The sequence below is a fragment of the Trematomus bernacchii genome, unplaced genomic scaffold (assembly GCF_902827165.1).
Source record: "Trematomus bernacchii unplaced genomic scaffold, fTreBer1.1, whole genome shotgun sequence".
Taxonomy (NCBI): domain Eukaryota; kingdom Metazoa; phylum Chordata; class Actinopteri; order Perciformes; family Nototheniidae; genus Trematomus; species Trematomus bernacchii.
This window is the reverse complement of record NW_022987843.1, coordinates 104,490-125,390: the sequence shown is the minus strand read 5'-3', so window position 1 is coordinate 125,390 and position 20,901 is coordinate 104,490. Positions and strand designations below refer to the sequence as shown.

The 20,901-nt window shown below is 49.9% G+C and overlaps 2 protein-coding genes across 2 annotated transcripts in view; one reads left to right on the top strand and one right to left on the bottom strand.

Moving 5' to 3' along the window:
- mcmdc2 (minichromosome maintenance domain containing 2) overlaps positions 1 to 18,086 on the top strand; it is a 46,990-nt gene extending 28,904 nt beyond the window's left edge. The window contains exon 15 of the mRNA XM_034112884.1: positions 17,824 to 18,086. The gene's annotated coding sequence lies outside the window, so the exon portion shown is untranslated. The remainder of the gene's footprint in view (positions 1 to 17,823) is intronic.
- Positions 5,278 to 18,760, bottom strand: LOC117468651 (transcription factor 24-like). Its single transcript, XM_034112880.1, has 2 exons — positions 17,816 to 18,760; positions 5,278 to 5,391 (listed from the first exon to the last, which is right to left on the bottom strand). The coding sequence occupies exons 1-2, from the start codon at positions 18,254 to 18,256 to the stop codon at positions 5,278 to 5,280; spliced, it is 555 nt and encodes a 184-aa protein (XP_033968771.1). The 5' UTR covers positions 18,257 to 18,760.
- Positions 18,761 to 20,901: the final 2,141 nt, after the last annotated feature.

Genomic DNA, 20,901 nt, shown 5'->3' with positions numbered 1-20,901 from the left:
AAGTGGACCTATCATGCTATATTATAATAATATAGTGTAGGACCATACCTATATAAGGCATATTTATACTTTTTCTTTTTCAAAATACCAAACAGATCATGCATTTTAGCCATGCCTCATTTTGCTCAATTTGAAAATGTTTAGCCCTGTTTTAGCAAGGGCAGATTCAGTGAGAACAGCACCATCTACAGGCCTGGCATATGTACTACAGCGTCTCCAGCACTTTCGAACGGCAATGGCCGTGGCTGTCTCCTCCTGATTGGTGGAGTTGGCCCAATAGCCGTAGCGCCACCGTCCTGACGTCAGGACAGTGTTCAAATCTGGATCAGTTTTTATCAGATCCGTTGCAGCCCCTTTTTTAGAGATTTGGGTATGGAGGAAAATAGAGAGGGTTGTGTTTTCTGACACTTGGTGAGTTCCCTGGAACACCGGGGACACATATTCATGTAGAAAAGACGTACACAAGTGCATTTTGCATGATAGGTCCCCTTTAACTAATTGAATAACCTGCAATAATGCATTTACCTTTTTGACTTATTTATGATTATATTCTGTATTAATAGTCCTAATAAAGGTAATAAAGTAGTACGATAAATGTATAGTGAGGGGAAAGTAATGAGATGTAATGCAGAAGTATAAAGTAGATAATGAAATACTCAAGTGAGGAATAAATATTTATATCGTCAGTAGCTTCATCATTTAGTTGACTCTCATATTAAAGGTAGAAGAATGTATTTAAACACCAGTTTTGTGAGGAAACATTTTAACCAGTATAGCACTTCAGGATCCAATGTTATCATGTTACAGTTTTAATCTACCATTTATTAATATTTATATATTATCTGTCACTATATAAATCACACACGTTATTTCTGCAGTATAAGCACATCATACTTTCCTTTAGTTGACCTTATATGTTATTGAACAAAAGAGCTCAAATGTCCTAATGACAGTTCAATCAGGAGAGATGGTCTTGATGAAAGAACACATATTTATTGCCAGGAATACACAAATGAATGTAATGGAGTTTTGGCGATTAGGCCCCGTTGTGCAGGAGTATCATTCGGGAGGGGAGAACCGATCCGATGAACCCCCCGGGGTCTAGACACTGGTGGTGGTGAATGGATAGTTGGGTTCGGTCTGAAGGGGAGTGGCTTAGCTTGACCCTGGTGGTGGTGAATGGATAGTTGGGGTCGGTCTGAAGGGGAGTGGCTTAGCTTGACCCTGGTGGTGGTGAATGGATAGTTGGGTTCGGTCTGAAGGGGAGTGGCTTAGCTTGACCCTGGTGGTGGTGAATGGATAGTTGGGGTCGGTCTGAAGGGGAGGGGCTTAGCTTGACCCTGCTGGTGGTGAATGGATAGTTGGGTTCGGTCTGAAGGGGAGTGGCTTAGCTTGACCCTGGTGGTGGTGAATGGATAGTTGGGGGTCGGTCTGAAGGGGAGGGCTTAGCTTGACCCTGGTGGTGGTGAATGGATAGTTGGGGTCGGTCTGAAGGGGAGTGGCTTAGCTTGACCCTGCTGGTGGTGAATGGATGGTTGGGTTCGGTCTGAAGGGGAGTGGCTTAGCTTGACCCTGGTGGGGGTGAATAGAGAACCGCAGTGATGCGTCCTAAAACCCGGAAGTAAACTCCTTCCGGTTCCTTCGTCAAAAACCAATGCAATTTCTCCATAGGATTTTGGAAAATAGCTGGAAATAAGGTCTGTGGTTGAGACACATTTAAGAGACGGATCACGTTTTGTTCAGCCGGATAATATCCACATGTACCCTACTTTTCTAATTTTCTAATCATAAATCTAGTCGCCAGAAGCAAAATGCTAACATTTTGCTATAAACGAACTACAGCAGGGTCGCTGCTTCAACGTCACGCCAACTTCAGATCCATATTCAAACACACAGATTCTAAATGGTACGAGTTGAAGCGTTTGTTTGAACAGTTTGCAGGAGGCAGGTACTTGCTTTCAAGCAGAACAGAAACAAACTTAGCGGGAGTGTTTACGTGTTCGGTGTAATGACGTAAAACGGCCTCGACAACTTCTATAGTCCTATTCAGCCACTTGGTAACAACCATCGTTTTTCAGACACGTAAACTCTTCAAAAATCACCAGCGGGGTCACTGCTGATGGATTTAATGTCGTAGAACAAAACGTGATCCGTCTCTTCCATGTGTCTCTCAGACCTTATTTCAGATATTTTCCTAAACCCTATGGAGAGATGCCATTGCTTTTTGTCAAAGGAACCGGACGTGGTAAAAATGCTAACTTCCTTCCGGGTTTTAGGACGCGTCACTGCGGTTCTCTATGGATGGTTGGGGTCGGTCTGAAGGGGAGTGGCTTAGCTTGACCCTGGTGGTGGTGAATGGATAGTTGGGTTCGGTCTGAAGGGGAGGGGCTTAGCTTGACCCTGGTGGTGGTGAATGGATAGTTGGGGTCGGTCTGAAGGGGAGTGGCTTAGCTTGACCCTGGTGGTGGTGAATGGGTAGTTGGGGTCGGTCTGAAGGGGAGTGGCTTAGCTTGACCCTGCTGGTGGTGAATGGATGGTTGGGGTCGGTCTGAAGGGGAGTGGCTTAGCTTGACCCTGGTGGTGGTGAATGGATAGTTGGGTTCGGTCTGAAGGGGAGTGGCTTAGCTTGACCCTGGTGGTGGTGAATGGATAGTTGGGGTCGGTCTGAAGGGGAGTGCCTTAGCTTGACCTTGGTGGTGGTGAATGGATAGTTGGGGTCGGTCTGAAGGGGAGTGGCTTAGCTTGACCCTGGTGGTGGTGAATGGATGGTTGGGGTCGGTCTGAAGGGGAGTGGCTTAGCTTGACCCTGGTGGTGGTGAATGGATAGTTGGGGTCGGTCTGAAGGGGAGTGGCTTAGCTTGACCTTGGTGGTGGTGAATGGATAGTTGGGGTCGGTCTGAAGGGGAGTGGCTTAGCTTGACCCTGGTGGTGGTGAATGGATAGTTGGGGTCGGTCTGAAGGGGAGTGGCTTAGGTTGACCTTGGTGGTGGTGAATGGATAGTTGGGGTCGGTCTGAAGGGGAGTGGCTTAGCTTGACCCTGGTGGTGGTGAATGGATAGTTGGGTTCGGTCTGAAGGGGAGTGGCTTAGCTTGACCCTGGTGGTGGTGAATGGATAGTTGGGTTCGGTCTGAAGGGGAGGGGCTTAGCTTGACCCTGGTGGTGGTGAATGGATAGTTGGGGTCGGTCTGAAGGGGAGTGGCTTAGCTTGACCCTGGTGGTGGTGAATGGATAGTTGGGGTCGGTCTGAAGGGGAGTGGCTTAGCTTGACCCTGGTGGTGGTGAATGGGTAGTTGGGGTCGGTCTGAAGGGGAGTGGCTTAGCTTGACCCTGCTGGTGGTGAATGGATGGTTGGGGTCGGTCTGAAGGGGAGTGGCTTAGCTTGACCCTGGTGGTGGTGAATGGATAGTTGGGTTCGGTCTGAAGGGGAGTGGCTTAGCTTGACCCTGGTGGTGGTGAATGGATAGTTGGGTTCGGTCTGAAGGGAAGTGGCTTAGCTTGACCCTGCTGGTGGTGAATGGATGGTTGGGGTCGGTCTGAAGGGGAGTGGCTTAGCTTGACCCTGGTGGTGGTGAATGGATAGTTGGGTTCAGTCTGAAGGGGAGTGGCTTAGCTTGACCCTGGTGGTGGTGAATGGATAGTTGGGTTCGGTCTGAAGGGGAGTGGCTTAGCTTGACCCTGCTGGTGGTGAATGGGTAGTTGGGGTCGGTCTGAAGGGGAGGGGCTTAGCTTGACCCTGGATTCAGAGGGACAGGAGGTGAGAAGGGGTGGAGGAGGGTTGCGTCGAGTCACCTGAAATGACAGCTGTCAGAGGGGAGAGCACTTTTAAAAGGGTTAGCAGAGCGCTATGATAGGCTTGTGAGAATAGAGCGAAGTGATTGGTTAAGCTGGGGAGTGACGCCCCCGATCACTGATTGAGAGGAGAGAGAGTGAATGAATGAGGAAAGACGGTCTTGAACTTGCGCTGAGCTTCATTTCTCTAATGTGCTTATCATGGTACATTTGGAGAGGCATAACATCATATTTAATCAAAGATATAGGTCATCATTGTTTGCTTTCTTAAACATCCGTAAACACAGCTGAATAAATACAAAATAATGTATAACATATAATATAGTTGAACCCCTCTGATGTGAAAACTATTATTTATTTAGTGAAATTAAACTTTGTGTTTTATGATGAAATCCCACATGTGTTTTAAGTGAGCCCCACAGCTGTATTTCATTTCATGTTTAAAACATGTTAAAGATATGATAAATAGAGCAATAATGATAATACTATGAAGCCTAATAAAAGGACTCTTTAATGTTCTGAGTTAGACCCGGAGCCTCGAGCTGTTTCTCTGCAGTCTTTATTCAGTCTTCACATTTCAGCGCTCACGTGGAGCGAGCCTCTCTTTGTGTCGCGCTGACAGAACACTTCACATGACAGATGTTTCGTTTCCACACACATGCATTTAGTGCAACTCTTCCATCTGAAGCATGACGCCCACTCTTTACCTCAAATTCCTGCAGAACATGTAGCTGCAGACACACAATAACAACAACAACAACAACACAGACACACACAATAACATCTATACAATAAAATAATATATTAATTTACAATGTCTTATAGTGGAGGTCCACAATCATGATGCTGCTGCATGCTCATATTTAAAATGCTTTAAAGGTCACCTATTATGCAAAATCCTCTTCTTCATCAACATGTGTCCCCTCTTCTTCATCAACATGTGTCCCCTCTTCTTCATCAACATGTGTCCCCTCTTCTTCATGTCTCTTCTACATCAACATGTGTCCCCTCTTCTTCATGTCTCTTCTTCATCAACATGTGTCCCCTCTTCTTCATGTCTCTTCTTCATCAACATGTGTCCCCTCTTCTTCATGTCTCTTCTACATCAACATGTGTCCCCTCTTCTTCATGTCTCTTCTTCATCAACATGTGTCCCCTCTTCTTCATCAACATGTGTCCCCTCTTCTTCATGTGGAGAACCCCCCCCCCCCCCCCTTATCACCTGAATCTCCTCCTAGAGCACCATTGAGTTCTTTGTAACCAAATGTCTCTCAGAGGGGCGTGGGGAGGGGCTCCTTATTTTCATCTAAAGTAACAGACAGAGAATCAGCACTTTGGAAACAGGGCTGAAACAGAGGGGATTATGGGTAATGCTGCAATGATCTGTTTGGTGTTTCAGCCAATCAGAGACAGGCTCTGGATATATCTGAGACCTGGGATATATTGATGAAGAAGAGGATGATAGGGGACCTTTAATAAAGATGGTGTTAGTCCTTGTTGCTGCGGGAGGTCGAGGGTTCTTGGTTCTCCGACTCTGAGGGGTTTCGGTTCAGGAACTGTCCGCTGGCGCCCACGTACAGTCTGGACCTCATGGGCCATTTCTGCAAAGACATTGAATTCCTCATTAAATAAAGCTCTTAAACAGCGTCAGAGAGGAGGGAGGCATCATGGGGTTAGACATTTAGTTTACAAAGACTAATAACCCAAGCTTTAAGGATCCTCTACACATCATAACATCAGGGTGCGTGCTCTGACCTCTACACATCATAACATCAGGGTGCGTGCTCTGACCTCTACACATCACAACATCAGGGTGCGTGCTCTGACCTCTACACATCATAACATCAGGGTGCGTGCTCTGACCTCTACACATCATAACATCAGGGTGCGTGCTCTGACCTCTACACATCACAACATCAGGGTGCGTGCTCTGACCTCTACACATCATAACATCAGGGTGCGTGCTCTGACCTCTACACATCATAACATCAGGGTGCGTGCTCTGACCTCTACACATCACAACATCAGGGTGCGTGCTCTGACCTCTACACATCACAACATCAGGGTGCGTGCTCTGACATGTCTGACAGCAATTATAAAGACTTGATAGGCTGCTTAACCACCACACTTAATGCAATACCGTCACCATCTCCACACATTTACACACTTTGAATGCACTTTACAAATGATCAACTATTTTGATATCAATATTCTTAACTCTGTATGATTGCTTATGTCGTGCCGTGTGTTTAATGTTACGCACGCCTAGTTGTTGCTCACTGGGACAGAGCTGCACTCTGAATCTCCTTTTTGTATAATGACAATAAAAGGCTTCAACTTGAATCCAGTGATTTTAAAGTGTGCTTTAGACTTGAACTAAAGCTCAGGGTCAGAGAGGAGGGAGGCTTCATGGTGCTTACAGCTATTATAAAGACTATAGGGTCTGTGCAGGGACACATTTAGTTTACAGAAGACTAATAATTGAACCTTTAGATAGACCCTCCCCTAAAGACAGGAGAACATGTTGCTCTGAAAGATCATCTTTGATGAAGCACGTGCTAAAGGCACCTCCTCCTGAGATGCTTAACGCTGAAACTAGACCCTTAGATGTGTGCTAAAAAGAGACATGTCCTTCATAGATAGATAATCCTGTGTTCACTGGAGCATCCTCTAGAGCATCACTGTAGCATCTGAGCATCACTGGAGCATCCTCTAAGCACATCACTGGAGCATCCTCTAGAGCACATCACTGGAGCATCCTCTAAAGCACATCACTGGAGCATCCTCTAGAGCACATCACTGGAGCATCCTCTAGAGCACATCACTGGAGCATCCTCTAGAGCACATCACTGGAGCATCCTCTAGAGCACATCACTGGAGCATCCTCTAGAGCACATCACTGGAGGCATCCTCTAGAGCACATCACTGGAGCATCCTCTAGAGCACATCACTGGAGCATCCTCTAGAAGCACATCACTTGGAGCATCCTAGTCTAGAGCACATCACTGGAGCATCCTCTAGAGCACATCACTGGAGCATCCTCTAGAGCACATCACTGGAGCATCCTCTAGAGCACATCACTGGAGCTCCTCTAGAGCACATCACTGGAGCATCCTCTAGAGCACATCACTGGAGCATCCTCTAGAGCAGGGGTTTTCAAAGTGTGGGAAGGTGAGCCTCCCCTCAGAGAACATAAGAACAGTCGCGCCCCCCCTCACAATTATTATTGCTATTATTATTATTATTATTGTTGTTGCTATAATGCAGGGTATTATTATCCAGTGGAATGCCCTTACCTACTGGCCTAGTTAAATCAAAGTGGTTACTTATTTTTGTCTGGGCAGTGTAGTTTTACACACCATCTTATTTGACTTTCTCAGGGCAGACCCCACAAAGAAAAAAATATATGTACACACGTAAGGTCATCATCTTAACAGTTTTTTATGCTCGAGTCATCCGTGAGCAGAGCATCAAGTTGGCATGCCTATTACAGCTGAATGCGGCGATTACCATCTTGTTCAGCAAAACGCCTCACAAAATATTAAGATCCAAAGCTTTAGTGCGTTTTGATTCAATGCTGAGTACAGCCACACTTGACAGTCTCTTCTCTGTCATTGTAGACCGCAAATACCTTATTCCTTCCGTGTACTTGGGTCCGAATGCTTCTCGTTTTCTGCCGCCCGTTCAATTGAAATCGCCGCCAATCACATTTCCTCGCTCGCGCCAGGGTTACAAGGCTCGCGTCTTGTGCTGCATTCACTTGCCCTCGGACATCAGGGATTTTCTCTGATAAATGTCCGATGAGCCACAACTTTTATTTCAAAACAAAGCTGCCAACTGGGGTGGCCAGACGCTGTCTCCTCTCTCACTTTAGATAACTTCACTAAAAATCGATCCATGTTGCCGCTCGCATAAAGTTAGCTGAAGTTAACGAGCTAGATTTCACTGTTTCTCTTTATTTTTTTCTCACGCTGCGCCTCCCTGAAGCTCTCTGGCGCCCCCCCAGGGGAGGCGCGCCTCACACTTTGAAAACCGCTGCTCTAGAGCACATCACTGGAGCATCCTCTAAAGCACATCACTGGAGCATCCTCTAGAGCAGGGGTTTTCAAAGTGTGGGAAGGTGAGCCTCCCCTCAGAGAACATAAGAACAGCGGCGCCCCCCCTCCCAATTATTATTGCTATTATTATTATTATTGTTGTTGTTGCTATAATGCAGGGGTATTCAATTGCATTTCAAAGAGGTCCAGTAAGAGAAAATGAAGACTGTTTCTCTCCTCTTGTCTCGTCTCTGTGTGTGTGTTTGAATCTATCGTGCTGACTCACTGAGTGCACCGATATGATTGGCTGAGTAGCATCACCTCCTTAAAACATTAAACAATAACTTTTTAAAACATTTTTATCTTTATGTTTTAAACATGTTGTATAAAACTCCCCCACTACTTGGACTATTCCTTGCACCCCTCTAGAATAAGCCCGAATGGTCTCAACTTATAACAAGATCGCAAGGACACTGGTAGCGATCGGACAATTGAGTGTTGTTCAGTGTGTTGTGGAACATGCGTGTGCGTGCATGAAAATATACCACACACCCAATTACAATAGCATGTTCAATTCACTACCATGGAAGTTAATAAAGTTGTTAAAGTTGGAACAGCCTGTGGACAGCCGTTCTTCCTTGCATGTCAGTCGCCGACACCTTCTTACAGAGGACAGGCAAATCTAGCTGCAGCACGACCCGTATATTTTCGCACGGTGTTCTCAACACATATATTTTTTTTTAAATTTACATTTTCAACATCGTGGATACATCCTTATATGCTCCCGGCAACACACTGAACGTCAACTTTGCCTCCTTATTACACTCATCCCTACTTTAGTGGGAACAATGAGTCTGCGTCTTTGATGCACACAGGAATAAACGCAGATCATCCTCTGGCTGCAGCCTTCACCGGCACTTGCTTTTGATCAAAGTCAATGCGGAAAACCTGCACTCACACAGGTAGGTGGAGGTGAAGGGAATGAGCACTTTTACAGCCTTTTTGGCGAGGTGGGGGAACTCGGTCTCCACAGACAGCCAAAAGTGTGCAAGTGTCACTTTACTCGTCTTTTTCTCGTTGTTCTTTTTCTCAAGCTGCGCCTCCCCTGAAGCTCTCTGGCGCCCCCCAGGGGAGGCGCGCCTCACACTTTGAAAACCGCTGCTCTAGAGCACATCACTGGAGCATCCTCTAGAGCACATCACTGGAGCATCCTCTAGAGCACATCACTGGAGCATCCTCTAGAGCACATCACTGGAGCATCCTCTAGAGCACATCACTGGAGCATCCTCTAGAGCACATCACTGGAGCATCCTCTAAAGCACATCACTGGAGCATCCTCTAGAGCACATCACTGGAGCATCCTCTAGAGCACATCACTGGAGCATCCTCTAGAGCACATCACTGGAGCATCCTCTAGAGCACATCACTGGAGCATCCTCTAGAGCACATCACTGGAGCATCCTCTAGAGCACATCACTGGAGCATCCTCTAGAGCACATCACTGGAGCATCCTCTAGAGCACATCACTGGAGCATCCTCTAGAGCACATCACTGGAGCATCCTCTAGAGCACATCACTGGAGCATCCTCTAAAGCACATGGGCCAAATCAGGCCCTTGGTGGATTTAATTTCGGCCCGCAGGATAATTCTTAATTACTATTAGATCTGGTCCTCCGGCACGCACACCTTCTCTCCATCCTGAGGGTCTCCTCCGCTCAGAGCCTGACTCCATCCTGAGGGTCTCCTCTGCTCAGAGCCTGAGCCCAAACTGAGGGTCTCCTCAGCTCAGAGCCTGACCCCAAACTGAGGGTCTCCTCCGCTCAGAGCCTGAGCCCAAACTGAGGGTCTCCTCAGCTCAGAGCCTGAGCCCAAACTGAGGGTCTCCTCCGCTCAGAGCCTGAGCCCAAACTGAGGGTCTCCTCAGCTCAGAGCCTGAGCCCAAACTGAGGGTCTCCTCCGCTCAGAGCCTGAGCCCAAACTGAGGGTCTCCTCCGCTCAGAGCCTGAGCCCAAACTGAGGGTCTCCTCAGCTCAGAGCCTGACCCCAAACTGAGGGTCTCCTCCGCTCAGAGCCTGAGCCCAAACTGAGGGTCTCCTCAGCTCAGAGCCTGAGCCCAAACTGAGGGTCTCCTCCGCTCAGAGCCTGAGCCAAACTGAGGGTCTCCTCCGCTCAGAGCCTGAGCCCAAACTGAGGGTCTCCTCCGCTCAGAGCCTGAGCCCAAACTGAGGGTCTCCTCAGCTCAGAGCCTGAGCCCAAACTGAGGTCTCCTCCGCTCAGAGCCTGAGCCCAAACTGAGGGTCTCCTCCGCTCAGAGCCTGAGCCCAAACTGAGGGTCTCCTCCGCTCAGAGCCTGAGCCCAAACTGAGGGTCTCCTCAGCTCAGAGCCTGAGCCCAAACTGAGGGTCTCCTCAGCTCAGAGCCTGAGCCCAACTGAGGGTCTCCTCAGCTCAGAGCCTGAGCCCAAACTGAGGGTCTCCTCAGCTCAGAGCCTGAGCCCAAACTGAGGGTCTCCTCCGCTCAGAGCCTGAGCCCAAACTGAGGGTCTCCTCAGCTCAGAGCCTGAGCCCAAACTGAGGGTCTCCTCAGCTCAGAGCCTGACCCCAAACTGAGGGTCTCCTCAGCTCAGAGCCTGAGCCCCAAACTGAGGGTCTCCTCCGCTCAGAGCCTGAGCCCAAACTGAGGGTCTCCTCAGCTCAGAGCCTGAGCCCAAACTGAGGGTCTCCTCAGCTCAGAGCCTGAGCCCAAACTAAGGGTCTCCTCAGCTCAGAGCCTGAGCCCAAACTGAGGGTCTCCTCAGCTCAGAGCCTGAGCACCAAACTGAGGGTCTCCTCAGCTCAGAGCCTGAGCCCAAACTGAGGGTCTCCTCAGCTCAGAGCCTGAGCCCAAACTGAGGGTCCTCCTCAGCTCAGAGCCTGAGCCCAAACTTGAGGGTCTCCTCAGCTCAGAGCCTGAGCCCAAACTGAGGGTCTCCTCCGCTCAGAGCCTGAGCCCAAACTGAGGGTCTCCTCCGCTCAGAGCCTGAGCCCAAACTGAGGGTCTCCTCAGCTCAGAGCCTGAGCCCAAACTGAGGGTCTCCTCACTCAGAGCCTGAGCCAAACTGAGGGTCTCCTCCCGCTCAGAGCCTGAGCCCAAACTGAGGGTCTCTCCGCTCAGAGCCTGAGCCCAAACTGAGGGTCTCCTCAGCTCAGAGCCTGAGCCCCAAACTGAGGGTCTCCTCAGCTCAGAGCCTGAGCCCCAAACTGAGGGTCTCCTCAGCTCAGAGCCTGAGCCCAAACTGAGGGTCTCCTCAGCTCAGAGCCTGAGCCCAAACTGAGGGTCTCCTCAGCTCAGAGCCTGAGCCCAAACTGAGGGTCTCCTCCGCTCAGAGCCTGAGCCCAAACTGAGGGTCTCCTCAGCTCAGAGCCTGAGCCCAAACTGAGGGTCTCCTCAGCTCAGAGCCTGAGCCCAAACTGAGGGTCTCCTCAGCTCAGAGCCTGAGCCCAAACTGAGGGTCTCCTCAGCTCAGAGCCTGAGCCCAAACTGAGGGTCTCCTCCGCTCAGAGCCTGAGCCCAAACTGAGGGTCTCCTCCGCTCAGAGCCTGAGCCCAAACTGAGGGTCTCCTCAGCTCAGAGCCTGAGCCCAAACTGAGGGTCTCCTCAGCTCAGAGCCTGAGCCCAAACTGAGGGTCTCCTCAGCTCAGAGCCTGAGCCCAAACTGAGGGTCTCCTCAGCTCAGAGCCTGAGCCCAAACTGAGGGTCTCCTCCGCTCAGAGCCTGAGCCCAAACTGAGGGTCTCCTCAGCTCAGAGCCCTGAGCCCAAACTGAGGGTCTCCTCCGCTCAGAGCCTGAGCCCAAACTGAGGGTCTCCTCAGCTCAGAGCCTGAGCCCAAACTGAGGGTCTCCTCAGCTCAGAGCCTGAGCCCAAACTGAGGGTCTCCTCCGCTCAGAGCCTGAGCCCAAACTGAGGGTCTCCTCCGCTCAGAGCCTGAGCCCAAACTGAGGGTCTCCTCCGCTCAGAGCCTGAGCCCAAACTGAGGGTCTCCTCAGCTCAGAGCCTGAGCCCAAACTGAGGGTCTCCTCCGCTCAGAGCCTGAGCCCAAACTGAGGGTCTCCTCAGCTCAGAGCCTGAGCCCAAACTGAGGGTCTCCTCAGCTCAGAGCCTGAGCCCAAACTGAGGGTCTCCTCAGCTCAGAGCCTGAGCCCAAACTGAGGGTCTCCTCCGCTCAGAGCCTGAGCCCAAACTGAGGGTCTCCTCAGCTCAGAGCCTGAGCCCCAAACTGAGGGTCTCCTCCGCTCAGAGCCTGAGCCCAAACTGAGGGTCTCCTCAGCTCAGAGCCTGAGCCCAAACTGAGGGTCTCCTCAGCTCAGAGCCTGAGCCCAAACTGAGGGTCTCCTCAGCTCAGAGCCTGAGCCCAAACTGAGGGTCTCCTCCGCTCAGAGCCTGAGCCCAAACTGAGGGTCTCCTCAGCTCAGAGCCTGAGCCCAAACTGAGGGTCTCCTCCGCTCAGAGCCTGAGCCCAAACTGAGGGTCTCCTCAGCTCAGAGCCTGAGCCCAAACTGAGGGTCTCCTCAGCTCAGAGCCTGAGCCCAAACTGAGGGTCTCCTCAGCTCAGAGCCTGAGCCCAAACTGAGGGTCTCCTCAGCTCAGAGCCTGAGCCCAAACTGAGGGTCTCCCTCCGCTCAGAGCCTGAGCCCAAACTGAGGGTCTCCTCAGCTCAGAGGCCTGAGCCCAAACTGAGGGTCTCCTCCGCTCAGAGCCTTAGCCCAAACTGAGGGTCTCCTCCGCTCAGAGCCTGAGCCCAAACTGAGGGTCTCCTCAGCTCAGAGCGAGCCCAAACTGAGGGTCTCCTCAGCTCAGAGCCTGAGCCCAAACTGAGGTCTCCTCAGCTCAGAGGCCTGAGCCCAAAACTGAGGGTCTCCTCCGCTCAGAGCCTGAGCCCAAACTGAGGGTCTCCTCAGCTCAGAGCCTGAGCCCAAACTGAGGGTCTCCTCGCTCAGAGCCTGAGCCCACACTGAGGGTCTCCTCAGCTCAGAGCCTGAGCCCAAAAACTGAGGGTCTCCTCAGCTCAGAGCCTGAGCCCAACTGAGGGTCTCCTCAGCTCAGAGCCTGAGCCCAATGAGGTCTCCTCAGCTCAGAGCCTGAGCCCAAAACTGAGGGTCTCCTCAGCTCAGAGCCTGAGCCCAAACTGAGGTCTCCTCCGCTCAGAGCCTGAGGCCCCCCAAACTGAGGGTCTCCTCAGCTCAGAGCCTGAGCCCAAACTGAGGGTCTCCTCAGCTCAAGAGCTGAGCCCAAACTGAGGGTCTCCTCGCTCAGAGCCTGAGCCCAAACTGAGGGTCTCCTCCGCTCAGAGCCTGAGCCCAAACTGAGGGTCTCCTCCGCTCAGAGCCTGAGCCCCAAACTGAGGGTCTCCTCAGCTCAGGAGCCTGAGCCCAAACTGAGGGTCTCCTCAGCTCAGAGCCTGAGCCCAAACTGAGGGTCTCCTCAGCTCAGAGCCTGAGCCCAAACTGAGGGTCTCCTCAGCTCAGAGCCTGAGCCCAAACTGAGGGTCTCCTCAGCTCAGAGCCTGAGCCCAAACTGAGGGTCTCCTCAGCTCAGAGCCTGAGCCCAAACTGAGGGTCTCCTCCGCTCAGAGCCTGAGCCCAAACTGAGGGTCTCCTCCGCTCAGAGCCTGAGCCCAAACTGAGGGTCTCCTCCGCTCAGAGCCTGAGCCCCAAACTGGAGGGTCTCCTCCGCTAAGAGCCTGAGCCCAAACTGAGGGTCTCCTCAGCTCAGAGCCTGAGCCCAAACTGAGGGTCTCCTCAGCTCAGAGCCTGAGCCCAAACTGAGGGTCTCCTCCGCTCAGAGCCTGAGCCAAACTGAGGGTCTCCTCAGCTCAGAGCCTGAGCCCAAACTGAGGGTCTCCTCCGCTCAGAGCCTGAGCCCAAAACTGAGGGTCTCCTCAGCTCAGAGCCTGAGCCCAAACTGAGGGTCTCCTCAGCTCAGAGCCTGAGCCCAAACTGAGGGTCTCCTCAGCTCAGAGCCTGAGCCCAAACTGAGGGTCTCCTCAGCTCAGAGCCTGAGCCCAAACTGAGGGTCTCCTCCGCTCAGAGCCTGAGCCCAAACTGAGGGGTCTCCTCCGCTCAGAGCCTGAGCCCAAACTGAGGGTCTCCTCCGCTCAGAGCCTGAGCCCAAACTGAGGGTCTCCTCAGCTCAGAGCCTGAGCCCAAACTGAGGGTCTCCTCAGCTCAGAGCCTGAGCCCAAACTGAGGGTCTCCTCCGCTCAGAGCCTGAGCCCAAACTGAGGGTCTCCTCAGCTCAGAGCCTGAGCCCAAACTGAGGGTCTCCTCAGCTCAGAGCCTGAGCCCAAACTGAGGGTCTCCTCAGCTCAGAGCCTGAGCCCAAACTGAGGGTCTCCTCAGCTCAGAGCCTGAGCCCAAACTGAGGGTCTCCTCCGCTCAGAGCCTGAGCCCAAACTGGAGGGTCTCCTCCGCTCAGAGCCTGAGCCCAAACTGAGGGTCTCCTCCGCTCAGAGCCTGAGCCCAAACTGAGGGTCTCCTCAGCTCAGAGCCTGAGCCCAAACTGAGGGTCTCCTCAGCTCAGAGCCTGAGCCCAAACTGAGGGTACTCCGTCAGAGCCTCGAGCCCCAAACTGAGGGTCTCCTCAGCTCAGAGCCTGAGCCCAAACTGAGGGTCTCCTCAGCTCAGAGCCTGAGCCCAAACTGAGGGTCTCCTCAGCTCAGAGCCTGAGCCCAAACTGAGGGTCTCCTCAGCTCAGAGCCTGAGCCCAAACTGAGGGTCTCCTCCGCTCAGAGCCTGAGCCCAAACTGAGGGTCTCCTCAGCTCAGAGCCTGAGCCCAAACTGAGGGTCTCCTCAGCTCAGAGCCTGAGCCCAAACTGAGGGTCTCCTCAGCTCAGAGCCTGAGCCCAAACTGAGGGTCTCCTCAGCTCAGAGCCTGAGCCCAAACTGAGGGTCTCCTCCGCTCAGAGCCTGAGCCCAAACTGAGGGTCTCCTCCGCTCAAGAGCCTGAGCCCAACCTGAGGGTCTCCTCCGCTCAGAGCCTGAGCCCAAACTGAGGGTCTCCTCAGCTCAGAGCCTGAGCCCAAACTGAGGGTCTCCTCAGCTCAGAGCCTGAGCCCAAACTGAGGGTCTCCTCCGCTCAGAGCCTGAGCCCAAACTGAGGGTCTCCCTCCGCTCAGAGCCTGAGCCCAAACTGAGGGTCTCCTCAGCTCAGAGCCTGAGCCCAAACTGAGGGTCTCCTCCGCTCAGAGCCTGAGCCCAAACTGAGGGTCTCCTCAGCTCAGAGCCTGAGCCCAAAACTGAGGGTCTCCTCAGCTCAGAGCCTGAGCCCAAACTGAGGGTCTCCTCAGCTCAGAGCCTGAGCCCAAACTGAGGGTCTCCTCAGCTCAGAGCCTGAGCCCAACTGAGGGTCTCCTCCGCTCAGAGCCTGAGCCCAAACTGAGGGTCTCCTCCGCTCAGAGCCTGAGCCCAAACTGAGGGTCTCCTCCGCTCAGAGCCTGAGCCCAAACTGAGGGTCTCCTCCGCTCAGAGCCTGAGCCCAAACTGAGGGTCTCCTCAGCTCAGAGCCTGATGCCCAAACTGAGGGTCTCCTCAGCTCAGAGCCTGAGCCCAAACTGAGGGTCTCCTCCGCTCAGAGCCTGAGCCCAAACTGAGGGTCTCCTCAGCTCAGAGCCTGAGCCCAAACTGAGGGTCTCCTCCGCTCAGAGCCTGAGCCCAAACTGAGGGTCTCCTCAGCTCAGAGCCTGAGCCCAAACTGAGGGTCTCCTCAGCTCAGAGCCTGAGCCCCAAACTGAGGGTCTCCTCAGCTCAGAGCCTGAGCCCAAACTGAGGGTCTCCTCCGCTCAGAGCCTGAGCCCAAACTGAGGGTCTCCTCAGCTCAGAGCCTGAGCCCAAACTGAGGGTCTCCTCCGCTCAGAGCCTGAGCCCAAACTGAGGGTCTCCTCAGCTCAGAGCCTGAGCCCAAACTGAGGGTCTCCTCAGCTCAGAGCCTGAGCCCAAACTGAGGGTCTCCTCAGCTCAGAGCCTGAGCCCAAACTGAGGGTCTCCTCAGCTCAGAGCCTGAGCCCAAACTGAGGGTCCTCCTCCGCTCAGAGCCTGAGCCCAAAACTGAGGGTCTCCTCCGCTCAGAGCCTGAGCCCAAACTGAGGGTCTCCTCCGCTCAGAGCCTGAGCCCAAACTGAGGGTCTCCTCAGCTCAGAGCCTGAGCCCAAACTGAGGGTCTCCTCAGCTCAGAGCCTGAGCCCAAACTGAGTGTCTCCTCAGCTCAGAGCCTGAGCCCAAACTGAGGGTCTCCTCCGCTCAGAGCCTGAGCCCAAACTGAGGGTCTCCTCAGCTCAGAGCCTGAGCCCAAACTGAGGGTCTCCTCCGCTCAGAGCCTGAGCCCAAACTGAGGGTCTCCTCAGCTCAGAGCCTGAGCCCAAACTGAGGGTCTCCTCAGCTCAGAGCCTGAGCCCAAACTGAGGGTCTCCTCAGCTCAGAGCCTGAGCCCAAACTGAGGGTCTCCTCCGCTCAGAGCCTGAGCCCAAACTGAGGGTCTCCCTCAGCTCAGAGCCTGAGCCCAAACATGAGAAATGACTGCAACTGATAATTTAATGTTTCATGTTGTTTTTATAGGCAATCATTGAAGCTTAGTTAGTTCCAGGTTTAATTTGTGCATTAAGTTCATTTCAATACGTTCTGCAGTAAACATTGAAGCAGTCCGGCCCCCCTCCAGTACCGTTTATTTAATTCTGGCCCACTGTGCATTTGAGTTTGACCCCTGATCACAGGGGGTCATTGATGTTGCTATATGCTTCTACAAATATGCAACATCATTTATAAAGCATTTAGGTAATTATAGTTTGCATTTTAGCATCAGAGTAAAGATATTTCACAATAAAATCAATTGATAAAAACAAACAAATCATTAATTAAAGGTAGAATTGAGAAACCAGCTCGAGTGCGCTGGAATTTGAAAATACGCAAAACAATCTGGCTTCCTCCCAGAGGAGAGAGGCTTTCATCAAATCGATCATAGAGAATATCAGTGATCAAAAAGGCAATGTTTAGGGAAACATTTCGTTCACAATTAAAACATATTTCACAATGAAATCACAATTCATTGACCAAAGCAAATGAATAACCCTCTTGGTATTTAGAGGAGCCACATCAAGTGATCTAAAGGGTTGGGTTTCTGAGCGCGAGACATTTCGGCCATTCATTAAAGAGCGTTATGTTATAATCCTAAATGACTGAATCAGCCTCAAAATCAGAGAGGGTGCTTTAAAAATATGCAACATCATTAATAAAGCCTGAAAGCGTTTACATTTGAGCTCTGAGACATTTCGTTCATTATGTTTTATGTCTACCTTCAGGGTTTAAATGTCGCAGCATGATGACGGTAAGAATGAAGAAACTAAATACGGAGAGATGATGGATTTAATGTCCCGTTGCTGAAGGAAACATCAGGTGTTCCTCTGACTAATACAGAGAAGCGGAAGAACAGAATACACTAACAATGAGAATTTAAAGTGACATTTAAACTCCATGTCCATTTATACCCAATCTAATGTGTGTAATAATCCATTCCGCACACACTATATCCTGCTAGTTGTTACTGTGAATGTGTATTTCCACATGTATATCTTTGAATGCTATGTTTTTTCTATTGAGGCGTTTACATTTCGGATTGTTTATTTCCAGTCTTTAATTTCTCTAATGTTCAACGCCTTGTGTTTTGATGCCGCTGCAACGCAAACGTCTCCCATTCGAGGTGTTGAGAGTTTACATTTGAGCTCTGAGACATTTCCTTCATTACTAAAGGTGTTATTTCTACCTTCAGGGTGCAGGGATTTAAAGCAGCAGGATGGCGTTCAGAAGAAACGACGGAGAAATGATTCAACCCGTGTTCCTGATCAGCTTATTCCTCACTGTGTTCAGAAAGCGAGAACACATTGAAATGACATGAAGGTGTTGAGAGTTTAAATGTTAGCTCTGCATTTCGTTCATAATTATTAAATGTGTGATTCCTACCTTGACAGGGTGCAGGTACCCGTCCCCCTTCAGAGACGTCAGCGCCTCCGTCTGCCTCGCGCTCTGCTCCGCTCCCTCCTCGTGCAGCGTGCGGGTCAGGTGAGCGATGTAAGTGGTCGCGAGGATCAGCACGTCCAGTTTGGAGAGCTTTGTGTCGCGAGGCACTGAGGGCAGGGTCCTTTGGAGCTCGAGGAAGGCTGAGCGCAGGGTCTGCACGCGACTCCTCTCGCGCGCTGCGTTCGCTGCTGCCGGCCTGCCTCGTGCACCACCGGGACCCCCCGCGAGACCATCAGGACCCCCATCAGGACTCCCTGCGAGACCACCGGGACCATCAGGACCCCCCGCGGTGCTTTGCAGCCGGGCATCAGGGCTGGATCTCGGGCTGGAGGCAGAGCTCTGACCCCCCGCAGCTCCGGAGCAGAGAGCTCCTCTCCGGGACATCAGGACCTCTCTGACCTGCGCAGACACACACTCTTTATTAACCTTAAATTACTATAAATAAGAATATTGATGTGCTATTTATTGTTCTATTAACTATGATAAGTTATTCGGGCTGCAGAGAGACACACTTCTAGACATTTATTGCACGTTGTATTTACCTTAAATTATAAGTAATAAGACTCTTGTGTTATTTATTGTTCTATTAACTAATTGTTTATGTACATGATGTTATCGCCGGGTTGCTCACTGACCTGCACCGAGACACACTTTTATTAACCCTTCAATTATATTTCATAAGTTTTATTAAATGCTATTTATTGTTCTATTAACTATATATGATATTTTATTGCCGGGCTGCAGAGAGACAGTTATAGACATTTATTGCACGATTTATTAAACTCAACTTATATTTGAGAGAGAAATATGTACTAGGCCTATTTATTGTTGATTGAACCTTTCCTGTATATGATTATTATATGTATTGCCTTTGCATTTATTTGATAAATAAACCATAACTGAAAGTGATCATCTTGACGTGTTTTCATTTAAATGAATGAAGTCCCTTTGCATCATGGAAAGTGACTTTAATATAACATTTCTTGTGTTTTCACGTAAAGCAATTTGAGCACATAAAGCGCTATATCAACATTATGTATTATTATTACTGTTAATTAATTAAAGCCATTTCTATATATTTGCACATTTACAAACTCGCAGTCAGCGCGGACATTACTGCCGAAAAACACATTGTTTCAGGTTTTACTACAAAATAAAAAATGAATGTAAGTCACCATCTATCTATCTCTATCGAAAGAGATTGAATGCTGATTTGTTTATATTATATATATATAACGTATTGCAAATGAGCTCTGCGGAAAGGACTAGAACACATGTTGTATTACAGTGTATTCTCCATTAATGAAACACATGCTAAACTTCTCTCATGCATCAAACACGACTCTCTAAACTCCTAAAATCGACTTTAATCTGCTGTAAATAATAATAAAAATGTCGTGAATGCGAGATGCTGCAACTTCAACACAACCCGAGGTGAAACAGATGTTTGGACAGAAGTTACATTGCAGCGCAAAAAGCCGTTTATAGTCGGAATAAAACGCATGATCTTACCTGTCTCTTAAAGTCTCTGCATATTGAACGTCATGAACCGGGCTCCTTCACGGTAGAAAATCCCGGTTTTGGTCCCGGTTCTCCTCAGAAAGGCGCGCGGTAACGTCTCACTTGTGCGTAAAAGCTCCGTGTTTTGGGAACATGTAGCTCACCCTCCAGGAGTAATTAATCACTCCCCCGACCCCCATGCTCCCTTCCTCTCTAACTGTGGGAGGCAGAGACCCTCTCTAATTGGCTGCGAACCTGACCTGTGTTTGCTTTATGAACCTATCAGAAAGAGGTGGAAACGACCTCAGAAACGCGCCCGTCACGGTCAGCCAGGTGAAATCTGAGCTGAGGAACATGTGACTGATTGGAAACAGCTAATAAATAAAGAGCAATCAACAGGAGGACATTCTTGTGAGAGGCGGGGATTCATCAGATTAATGAGAGGAATTATTCATAATGCTCCTCAGTTGTTATTGTAGAGAGGCCTCTCATTACAGAGCAGGTTAAATAAGCTGGTTCCCTTAATATCCTCCTGTTCTGACAGAGAATACATCCACATTGTTCCTCTGTAAAACATCCATGTATCACCTCAGTGTTAGCGTGCAGAAACACCGCGTGCCACTCTGCATCGCGGCTCTGAACGAGATGGAGAAACTCTCCGAGGTGGAGCGCTTATTTATTTCCTCAGAACCAGAAAAGTAATCAGAAATAAACCAGCTGTGAACGTGAGGGTGGACACGTGAACATTAACCATTATTCATCGCTTTAATCTCCTCATTCTGAACATTACATACGGTAGATATTATTTTAAAAAGACAGATACAATCCAAACATTTGAGAAAAACTAACCCTCTGAAGTGTCTGCAGCTTCACCGCAGAGACAGCTCTGTGTCCGGGCACATATACAGAGAGACCGCAGTGTGTGTGTGTGTGTGTTGTTGTGTCTGTGTGTGTGTGTGTGTGTGTGGTTGATGTGTGTGTGTGTGTGTGTGGGTGTGTGTGTGTGTTGTGTGTGTGTGTGTGTGTGTGTGTGTGTGTGTGTGTGTGTGTGTGTGTGTGTGTTAAGCATCCACTTGGCTGCAGAGGGGCGATGAGGGGACAGACACGTGACTGAGGAGTCCGCTCATGCACATCTTTAATTTCTGCGCCCTGTGAAACAATCAGAGAACATTATTATTATTATTATTATTATTATTATTATTATTATTATTATTATTATTATTATTATTATTATTATTATTATTATCATTATTATTATTATTATTTATTTTATGTTGAGTTAGGGTTTAATTACAGTACTTTCACATTTCTACATGACACCAAAAATGTACTTGCTCCAACAAATATATTCGAAAAAAATACGTGAATTACAGAATAAACAAAATTGAAGAAAAAATAAATTAAATTGCATACACACACACACACACACACACACCTCACAAACACACACACACACACACACACACCACACACACACACACACACACACCACACACATACACACACACACACACACACACACACACACC